Here is an 11,403-nt window from a genome sequence, read left to right as displayed (position 1 = left end):
TATTTTGGGCTTTTCACCTCAGACTGCATACATTTAGATGTGAACACTACTGGAGGCAGCTGGCAATATTATTTATAAAAATACAATGAATATTGCATAATGCAGGTAACCGCATTTTATCAAAGTTAGAATCGAAGAAATATGGAATCGACTAAAAACTTGCGCAGGTTCTTTAATCATGTTAATAGGCATGTACTATTGAGTGTGATGTAAAGGTCGCTAATTATAAACTTATTTGCAATTTATTATCTAAACGGGTTTTAGGTTTCAATGTATAACTGTTAACAGCAAATTAGAAAGATACATTAGAAATATGTTAACTGCTATCAATAAATAATAAATAAGATTAATCTCACAAAACTGTGTATAAACTGGTAAAATCGTGAATTAATATGTTCATTTCTCTCTTTACAATGTCCATCAAGTTCACTGACTGAATTAATACAGACTTTAATCTGAAGTGTATTAAGTGATGAAATGTTGTCATGCAGAACATATAAAGCAACGACACGTTTAATGTCAGTAAATCCTATCTTCAACAAAACGTTAAACATTCCTCAATCACCTTCCCGATAGAGGGCTTCCTTCGTGGCCAGAGAAATGGCCAACTGTGATTGTTTTCATGTAAGGAGCTTCAATAATCATTTTACCGCTTTCTGAAAAGAATGCTTTAACAGCCATTGGATCTACAGTGTCGGGCAAATGAAACTCTCGATTGAGTTCTTTTGTTGATGTTCTACTTCCAATACGCTCCATTCTGCTTGCACTTATTACAAGTTTCTTGTCGACAGTTTTTACGGATAGCTCTTCTGGATTGAAGTCTTCGATATCAACCTCTACACGAAACTTTTTGTCGGCTTCTGTTGGTGCCGGTGACGAGTCTACACTATTTCTTGTGTCGTATTTAGACGACGAAACTGAAGTTGACGCCAGCGGTGTGTATTGCTTTGGTGAGGAATTTGACATTGTACTCTGTACACCAGTGTATGGGGGTGCAGCACCTTTTGGTCCGGACATAAAGGTCGTAAACGATGACGTGTGTCCTGCAGGTGTTTGAGTGGCACTAGGCGGCGGAGTGTTTCTCGGTGGAGTACTCGACACGTGTGGACTCGTTTGCGGAATGATGCGATGTGTCGTTCTCGGGTTGTCCATTACTTGTGGATACTGCGGTGTCGGCATTGGTGCTTCAACTGATAGAACACCGTCAGAAGATATTGTACACTGTAATAATAATGGGTCTACTTCGCGTGGAATGTTTACTTCACGGCTGAACTCACGACTCACTGATTTTGATCCATCCTTTTCCTGGTGAGCTGCATTAACAACCACCCTATCTCCGTCCATTTTAACATTAACTTCTTCCGGTTGATAATCCTTCACATTAAACCTCGCCCTGAACACTGGGCGACCATTTTGATCTTTTTCAATTACTGATTTAGCATCCTCCATTCCGTCTTTAAATCTGAATTTATCATTAAGTGATTCTAGTCCGTCATCACACGGTTTAAGGTTAAAGAAATCACCTCTCATTCTCTCTATATCCGATTCCCATTCTTTACGTCTCATATCCATGTCTCGCTCCATATCTTCCCAAACTTTACTCTGTCTCTCCTGAAAACTTAAGTTGTCTTGTTGGATTGGGATTCGGTGTGCCATATCTGCACAAAAACGTTAGGTGATCTGAAATTAGAATGAATAGTTTGTCAGTAAGTCATATCTAGTATATATATGCTAGTATTCTCATCATGGTTAAAGATACTAACGATACAGAAAAAAAAAACTTAATCACGATGTTGTTAATGAAAAATGTTGGGTACTAGGTGACTTGATACTTTTTTCAAAATAATTTTTGTTTAGTGGTTTAATATTTTTGCTGTATATATTCATAATAATTTTAACTTATTTTCATTTATCGTTTTTTATGTGCTCTTGTTCTTATCCGTACAGCAGTTTATCTATCTATTAAGAGAATAAAAATTTATAAATACTGTTATTATTGTACCGTACTTATAAAACAAATGAAAGTAAGTTAAAATATAACAGAATATTTGCTAAATAATTAATACATGTATACAAAAATATCTTAAAAAAAAGGGGGGGGTCCATTCCCTAAGCGCCTGGGCATTTTGTAATAAGTCGTTGTTATAAACCATTGGTGGGAACAAGATTTTACTCTTGTCGTTGTTAACGGCTTTAATATACAAACAAGTGCCATAAATGGCTTCTTTATGACTAAAGAATTAAAAATATTCAATGAAAAAAATCAACGCAATACCTCGTAATTTGCAAAATTTATAAAAATATGAAAAAATGCTTCTTTTTTGTCATACACCAAATTATCTTATTTTAACATATAAATACGTTACCTAACATTGTCCATGTCTGTGTTGTACTATATTATTAATTCAATGGAAAGTTACATTAAGTCTCAACGCATTATTGTATCCGTGTATCAGGAATGTATCTTACGCCTATACTAGTTAGATGTTGTCATCCTAGATATACATATAACTTGTCATCTACTGCCCCTGGACAGGACGTGAGATACAAAGATGTAAACCATCATACACATCGTCATTGTACCATTTGATGTCTCATTTAGATAAACAGTTAAAAGATTGAATAAATGTGAAAAGAAATCTGATGACCGATTTCATAGTCTTTTATCGTTTGGTTCAAATAAAAGCAGTTGGTATTCAACGATGAGAGAGATATGGTCATGATAGTAATTCTATGTCAGGACACACAGAAGTCATTTTAGTGTCATCATATTGTTACAGACAAAGACAACAAACGGTATTATTTAAATCAAATGAGAATAAGAATATTTATTTACTAGTTAATTAAGGGCAATTGATGAACAGCATGGAATTTATACACAAAGATTATTTATTTTGAATTTAAAAATAAATAATTTACATCTTAAATTTATTATAGAAATTAAACCCGGATGTCAGTCAAGTAACACAAAAGTTATTCAGTCTATTCTCACCACAAAAAAAAAAGAAGTAGAGAAAATAGAAAATAGTTTTGCTTTCTGTCTATAATTCACAATATCATGTACTAATTGATTCTCATTTACATTCTGTTATCTTAATGACAAATTGAAATGTAAAGTTAATGGCTAGTGACCAGATGACCGGTTATCTCAGACATTTGTCCTCTGAACAAGGCTAAACATTAGTATAACAGATGGCCAGGTGACATTGTCCATTTATGTACAGTTATAATTTTATAAGATATCAGCATGATCAATGTTCAAACTTCCGAGAGTTTCTGGTAATTATACAGCTGATATTAGATAGTTACGCGGAAAGTCTTAGTGATTTAAAATTTACATGAAGTCCTCAGACCATAATAATGTTTACCATTAGTTTAATTTCATTTCTTTCTAAATGTCAAATTAAATCTATTTAAACAATTTCACAGGTTTGAGCATAAAACATGTTGTCCTGCTTAAGGACAATTATTATTCTTATGAAACATAAATCCATCGCTGCCTTTTCTTTTGAGATCCTTGAAAACATGACAATGGTAGAAGTTGAATCTTGAACAAATGCCGAAGACTAATTTCTTCCTTACTTTCACTTTGGCAAAGTCACTACTTACACTTCTAACAATAAATGTTTCCCTCATGTATTACTTATTTCAATATATATGCAACTTAAAGAACCACTTAAATATTCACCTTTTCAAAGAAAACTCGAGAAGCAATACCCTTTAAAATACTTTAGAACTATATTCCTGTGTTCTGAAGCATGAATTATTAAAAAATTCTAAAATGTTTACGCACTTGTCTTATCTGTTTATCTGTCTGTTCTTGTCTAACACAATAGAAGAGTATGATGTTTGAGTATAATTATACCTCTAAATATACCCTGCTTATGAGGCTCCTAACCTACGTATCTTTTCAATCATCTGAATCACACTGAGGAATCGCACAAGTTTTACACATTACATCACGTGAAATTCCACTTATTATAAACATAGCACCGGAATTAGTTAATTACACAACAATATAAATCGTCAATCTGTTTCTTTTTATTCTAAAACATATGCTCTAAAGAACGTAAAATAATATGGCATATAGATAAGATCTACATATTTCAAAGAATCAGGAGTTGCATCATTGTTATAGCATGTGTAAGATAGAAAACATGATTTGTGATTTACTTAATTGTTTATGAGTTATTGATTGCAGCGGAAGGATCTACAGAATCTTAACTGATTTAATTGTAGGCGCGATGGATTGAGATTTGAGGGGTTATGCTAGCCCATGGTTAACCAGGCGTATTTTAAGTAATCAGAGGTGATCAGACAAGTCAACTACACAAAGTTACCAAAATAAAACATTTATCATATCTATGGGTCAGCATGATGAGTTTTGACCTGCATTCTTCTCGATAGTTTTTCAATCATCTGCCATAACTTAACAAAATTAGTATATTGTTAGAACATAGATTGCATCTATGGTTCAAAGTTAAGAAACAAATATATAGTGACAGTTAAATAAAAACTTGAACACTGACAATTGGAAAGTTATTTTAAAAAGTAAATACAAATGTTGTGTTCTCAGCGTGATCCTTTGTTTGCGGTCAGTAACACTCGAACCGGGCCTTAAAGAATAGCCAGGGCAATGGAAAAGGTGACCTAAATGTAACTGATATGACCATGATGACAATGGTTTTTACCCTTAAAGTATTTCATGCATTTGTTTAATTGCTGTGTCTGAATGAAAATCATGCATCAGCCGTGCCCTGCAGATTCCAATGAAAATCGGACATTAATTATTTAATACACACTGAAGATGACGCTAGCCTTCGCTTAATTTACGAAAATTTGATATTATATTTTGTATTTTATCTAGCATTTCGTTCCATTTTCACCTGCATTTCATTTGGTTAATATTGCTAAGCCATAATAAATATGTCGATTGTTTATGTAACATTAAACGTCAGAATGTCTTTACAATCTGCACACACATCACGTGTCGTATCTTCCCATCTACAGCTGTTGTCTTAGTAGCATTATATAACCTTTCACCTATCATGCTAATATTTACCAAAATAAAAGTGCAAAGCTATGATTGTCTTTTACTCAATTTAACTTAAAGAAGGACTGTGTCTCGGACTGTGTGCTAAGCAACGACGGTACTTACATTTAACAATTGTCTCGTATATAACCTCCTTGTAAAAACAAAGTATCAGAATTATGTATACGAAAAATACATTCAAGATATCATCATTCAAACTACAGCAATAACAGTATACATGAAAGACATTGCAAGTTCATTACATATAAATTCGCATAATAAAACAAATATTTTGGGGTAGGTTTGGTAAGGACATTAAGATGATTGTAATAACTTGATGAAGATAGTATTGATAAACTTAATCATACAGAATGCTTCATTAGCATCGTATAATTGATTTATTCAGGATCGATTTCCGTTTTTATACAATTTATATTCATTCACATACAAGGACAACATATTTCGTTAGTGTGATCAAACGTCTTTGTCTGTATGTTGATCTTCTTAAAAATAACAAGTTGACTCCAAACCATTATATAATTTTACTTGCACTCATTGATAAGAATGTGCGTTTTGAGATGCAGAGTGAGACAATGTACATAATATTTTCCTCACCGGTTTGTCATATTGAGTAAAACATATTTATGGAATGTTAGTTGAAACATTGTCAAAGTCTAAATGTCTAAGGTCGTTTGCATCTGCATTGAAGAACATAGAAATGTTTCAACATATTCAATGCATATTTTATTAAATAAATAACTTGGGTCCCTAGCATCATGAGCATAGACAGCATAGGATAAATCTTTGTTTATACTACCACCCTGTTACTTAATTGTCTTACACTGACAAAAACGATCTTTTGACGAACAATTAAAAATAGAACCCATACGTAAAGGTTTAATGTTTATTTTACAAATAACGAATTATAAAGCTATCAATCTGTGGCGTAGACAGTCATAGTTTAACAGCTGACTATCGATCTCCCAGACAACCTGAACAAATCAATAGACCATGTATACAAAAATATAAACATCCTCTACTAACTAATGTCAATTAATCTGTAAAAATATATACTTAAAATTAATTAAATACTCACCGTAATACACGATTATTTATCACTTTAAGGCTGACGTGGTTTCTGATTCGGTGTTTATTCCAGAAACATAGGATGCTAAATTTATCTCCGGCTAGCAGCAAATGTAATGCATTACTCTGACTTGAGGCTACAGAGGGGGATAGGTCGGTGTTAGATTAATGGGATAGTTGTCAGATAAAATTATATTAACATCTGAAGCATGTCCGAACCAAGGTGATCTCCCCACAGCAAATAACTATGTATTGTTGTAATCATATATCAAATTCACAAATGATTACTTCGCGATAGTTATAACAGAAAGTTCTTTATAACAAATTTGACGTGTTATTTTGGGGCTTTTAAAGAATATATAAGGTTTGACTCATAACTTGAATGAATTTAATTGTATAAAAGTATTCACATGGACGAAATAAACTTAATATTAAGGAGTAAAGTGTTCATAATCTATATGTAAATCGTTTCCGGTTGACTTGATTCAGCATATATATATAATATATATAAGTATATAATTAAGACATCTTTTTTATATATCGCTTAAAATAAGATTTTTAGAGATTTCGTTTAAAATTAGTCTAAGATAGCGTAAAACTTTATCATTGCAATTCTCAATTACGTAGCCCCTGCACCCTTCCTTCAATTGTGATTTATCATAATTCAATAATTTATTAAAGATACGAAACATATTTTTGCCAAATTCATGTTTATTCATCCTGTTTTTAAGATAAAGGTTGATAAAAACAAGAAATAACTACGCAACAAAAAGGTTAAGATCTAAGCGTCTATCAGATGCTCTTTTAATTTATTTTAATTGCACTTTCATCTTAAAAAATCTTGATTTACATGTATATGAAAATTAACTATCAATGAATTTTTTAAGTACCTGCAACTATAGATACTAATTAATAGAGTAATACAATCTTATTCCAATTTCCTTAAGTAATTATAAATGTTTGGCTGGGTTAAAAATTGTTAAAAATTTACTATAAAGGGCAATAACTCCTAAGGGGGTCAACTGACCATTTCGGTCACGTTGACTTATTTGTAAATCTTACTTTGCTGAACATTATTGCTGTTTACAGTTTATCTCTATCTATAATAATATTCAAGATAATAACCAAAAACAGCAAAATTTCTTTAAAATTACCGATTCAGGGGCAGCAACCCAACAACGGGTGGTCCGATTCATCTGAAAATTTCAGGGCAGATAGATCTTGACCTGATAAACAATTTTACCGCCCTGTAAGATTTGCTCTTAATGCTTTGGTTTTTGAGTTATAAGCCAAAAACTGCATTTTACCCCTATGTTCTATTTTTAGCCGTGGGGGCCATCTTGATTTGTTGGCCGGGTCACCGGACACATTTTTTAAATAGATACCCAAAAGATGATTGTGACCAAGTTTGGATTAATTTGGCCCAGTAGTTTCAGAGGAGAAGATTTTTGTAAAAGTTAAAAACGACGACGGACGACGACGGAAGACGGACGACGGACGCCAAGTGATGGGAAAAGCTCACTTGGCCCTTCGGCCCAGGTGAGCTAAAAAGGAGAGAAACTATAGAATCTAAACGTATGTATACATGTTATTGATGAGATTGACTCCACTTTAAAAAAGTGAAAAGTAAAAACACAAAAATACTGAAGTTATTATCGTAAGAAAAATAAATTGCATGGATTGTAGTATACTGCCTTTAAATTGGCTATGCTATAAAATTTAAGTAAATTATATACATTTACAAGTTTTATTTCTTTTCCAGCTAAAGTAGACGATAGATCGATCGATGACTAGTATTATAAATGATTTGGCGTACACGTATCTGTCTTTTATATATATAAAAAAAACATCGTTCATTTGTTAATCATTACGAGTTAATTCACACGTAACATGTCATGACAAATTGTAGAGAAAAATGCATTCTGAATCAATGTGTAATGTTAGGCTAGCTCCCACAAAACTATTAAAGCATACAGTTTCTTTATTATAACTTTAGATATTATACTGGTTCATGAATCTTAATTTATTCAACTCAGAACTTCACGTCAGCCTCTCGTTATTACTATTATATGTTGTATGTGTCCCCCCCCCCCCCCCTGTTTTGTAACATCGTTATTTTTGTCAGTTCTCATTACAAAGCATCAAACATAATAAAACAATAACTGTTATACAACTATTCTGGAAGCCAGTGTACATCGGGGCTACTACTTTTTATATGGCGGTGGCGGAACCAAATCTTTTCATAAGGGCCCGCTGATTGACCTAAAAGGGGGACTTCGTTCATTCAGTGATTCCCTATATAATCAACCGCATTGTTCCCACAGAAGGGGGCCCCGACCCCAGCTCCCGCCTTGGATATGCCTAGGTATGGTTACTTCGCGGAGTTAACAGTAACATATAAACAGTTTACTATAGTAAGCCAATCTGATAAAAACTTGGGCTCGCGTAATTTTTTAGATTGCTAATACATAAATAATCCCTAATGACAGATATTAGATCTAAAAATCTATGTATTATAATTTCACATAGAAACAGACTATGTAAATAAACATATATCTCCTACTTTGCAGAACTGGTCAGAAGTATATATTTCAGAAGTCCTTATTATTTTCCTAAGGTAGTTATTAAAGAATAGGCAAAGAATATAATCGCAAAAATGAGAAAATTCTCTATGTACAGTGTATTAGCGTAAAAACTTGGATACGTAAACGCCATGAGTAGGTCATTAATTGTCTCCTGTTTTTCCTTTTAACTCTTTAAATTAACCAAAACATATAACATTTGCATGTTTGAGACTTGTTCTAAGTATTTTATTTCGAAATATAAAATGTTGCGAATATCTCAAAGTAAAGACGTCATAATGTAGTACTGTGAATATGAGTAATTTCAAAGATTTACACGTCGTATAGATATTATACATATCTTTGCTATGAGAAAATAACCATGTCAATGAAAAAGAATGCAGGCATGCTGCAATTTGATCCGACAGAACCATTTCCCCGAGTAGAGGCTATGATGATGTCCAAGCAATTTCGAACAAGTGAAAGTTGACTGATAATTCGGAGGTGACTAAATAAGAGGCTGTAAGACAACTTTTATGTAACAGTGAGAGGTTAATAAAAGAAGAAGCAAGAAAGCATTACACAAATCCAAAACTTTAATCAGGAATGACATAAGTATGGAATGTGGGTGTATATGACACATCTTTTATTTGTTCTGTAAAATTGAAAACTCTGTTTGCCTCGGTACGATTTAGAGATTGACATATTGTATGGACACCTGTATGTTGAAGCACTAGATAGTAGTAGTATAATAGGGATAAGAAAACAGTAGAGCAGGTAGAGCAGGTAGAGCAAAGTAAACATTGGGCTAGTGATGGTGGAATGTTTGGTCCACGTATCATACTTTTGACCAAGGTAAAGCAACATTGGTTGGTAACCAGGGTATGTTTGTCGTCCATTTTGTTTTTCCACGTTTCAAGGTAAAGCAACATTGGTGGGTAACCAGGGATATGTTTGTCGTCCATTTTGTTTTCCACGTTGTAAGGTAAAGCAACATTGGTTGGTAACCAGGGTACGTGTGTCACCCATGTTGTTCACATTGCAGAATTTTGTGTTGTTCTTTGCTTGTCTAAATTTTTATTTGCTTAGAGTTAACCAATATGCGAGAGAGATGGTTGTTGACAAGGGGTTGGCTCCATTTTCTTTCCACAACACACAAACTACAGAAGCTTGAGAAGAGATAAAACAAAGATTGAAGAAAATAAATTATTTTTATTATCAAAAACTTATATACATTATGTATACATCACATTTGGTGTAGATCACCATTATTGCAAACACTGATTGAGTATTTTTAGTATAAAAAATAACAATATATGTATAGTATATAAAAACTTGTATTAAAACCGGTATTTGAGCATACAACCCTGAGTTTGTTTCTAATATATATAAAATTTTATAAAGCTTCTAAAACAAATGGTTTTTTGAACAAGAATGGATTTCTAAAAAGAGACATGTAAGGGATTACATATACTAATATGATTAACTAGATGATCTTAGTTTTTAAAAAATGACTACAATATAAAAAGTAACTTGATGGAATGTGATAGAAGATAAATTATGTTATAAAATAAAAATATAACCCACATGGTTTCCATGTTTAAAATGAAATCATGCATGAAGCAAACATTAAAAGATGGAATGTTGCACTAAAGTAACAAAATATAGATAAAATATATATACAGGTATCATGGTTTGATTAACAACCGTAAATGCTTATCTTTTCAATATAAGAATACACAGCACCAAAACTATAGTATAAGCACTACTCTCTTTATAAAACTTATCTTTATAGGGGAATCTGACAGAATGCATAGCACCAAAACTATAGTATAAGCACTACTCTCTTTATAAAACTTATCTTTATAGGGAAATCTGACAGAATGCATAGCACCAAAACTATAGTATAAGCACTACTCTCTTTATAAAACTTGTCTTTATAGAGTATATTTTCCTCTCTTAAACTATCATGAATATATTAAATATATATATATAACAACATGTTATCAGGAGTACAACTATCATGATTTGAAATATGAACTTTAATGATTATCACAATTATTTAGCACCAACTTTAAAACAATTAACATTTAATAAATTATCACAACTATATTGCTTAATAACAAGAAAAAGCAAAGACTATATACATGTTTTATATTACAGTATAAACATTTCATATACTACTAAGGTCTGTCTAATGTTCCCCATCAACCTCTATAGCATTTTTGATATTTTTAAGACCAAATAAACGTTATCTTTTAATCTGATAGATCATATCAGATAATCCCTCTGATGTAAAGCTTCATAAATATTTTGATTTTCTTCCTTTAGAAGTTATTATACTGTGTAATTACTAAATATTTTTAATTACAATCAAGCCTCAAGCTAATTAACTGTTGATAGATAAACATGTATAACAATCTTTAGATGTAGAGTATAGGAAATTGTCTTAATTGCAATCAAGTTTCAAAACTGATTAACTGTTAATGGAGAACATCAGACAGATAAACATATATTACTACTAATTTGAGTTAAACTTCTTCTTAACATAACATAACAGACTTGTGTAAACATATACAAAACTTCTTGATATGTATAATATAAACAACACCCTTTGAAGTAACATCATTTCAAAAATCTGACTTATTCTCTATTTTCATCATAAAAATAATTTTAAAGAGAGAAATTAAGTGAAAAATGTATCAATTTATCCATAATTTATAA

At 32.0% G+C, this 11,403-nt stretch overlaps 1 protein-coding gene across 4 annotated transcripts; it reads right to left on the bottom strand.

Moving 5' to 3' along the window:
* Positions 1-223: 223 nt before the first annotated feature.
* LOC143082346 (major egg antigen-like) lies at positions 224-6,404 on the bottom strand. Of its 4 annotated transcripts, none has more exons than XM_076257990.1 (2): positions 6,129-6,404; positions 224-1,680 (listed from the first exon to the last, which is right to left on the bottom strand). In XM_076257990.1, the coding sequence occupies exon 2, from the start codon at positions 1,654-1,656 to the stop codon at positions 562-564; it is 1,095 nt and encodes a 364-aa protein (XP_076114105.1). In that variant the 5' UTR covers positions 1,657-1,680; positions 6,129-6,404; the 3' UTR covers positions 224-561. The 4 variants fall into 4 exon arrangements, with proteins under 4 accessions (XP_076114105.1, XP_076114109.1, XP_076114108.1 ...); XM_076257994.1 differs by lacking the exon at positions 6,129-6,404 and adding an exon at positions 3,866-3,983; XM_076257993.1 differs by lacking the exon at positions 6,129-6,404 and adding an exon at positions 3,794-3,815.
* Positions 6,405-11,403: the final 4,999 nt, after the last annotated feature.

Source organism: Mytilus galloprovincialis, chromosome 7 (genome assembly GCF_965363235.1).
Source record: "Mytilus galloprovincialis chromosome 7, xbMytGall1.hap1.1, whole genome shotgun sequence".
NCBI classification, from domain to species: domain Eukaryota; kingdom Metazoa; phylum Mollusca; class Bivalvia; order Mytilida; family Mytilidae; genus Mytilus; species Mytilus galloprovincialis.
The sequence above is the reverse complement of the archived record's forward strand: the minus strand, read 5'-3'. Positions and strand labels throughout refer to the sequence as shown.

Excerpts from the sequence above, each read along its gene's own strand:
- LOC143082346 (XM_076257990.1), bottom strand. The coding sequence starts at position 1,656 with ATGGCACACCGAATCCCAATCCAACAAGACAACTTAAGTTTTCAGGAG.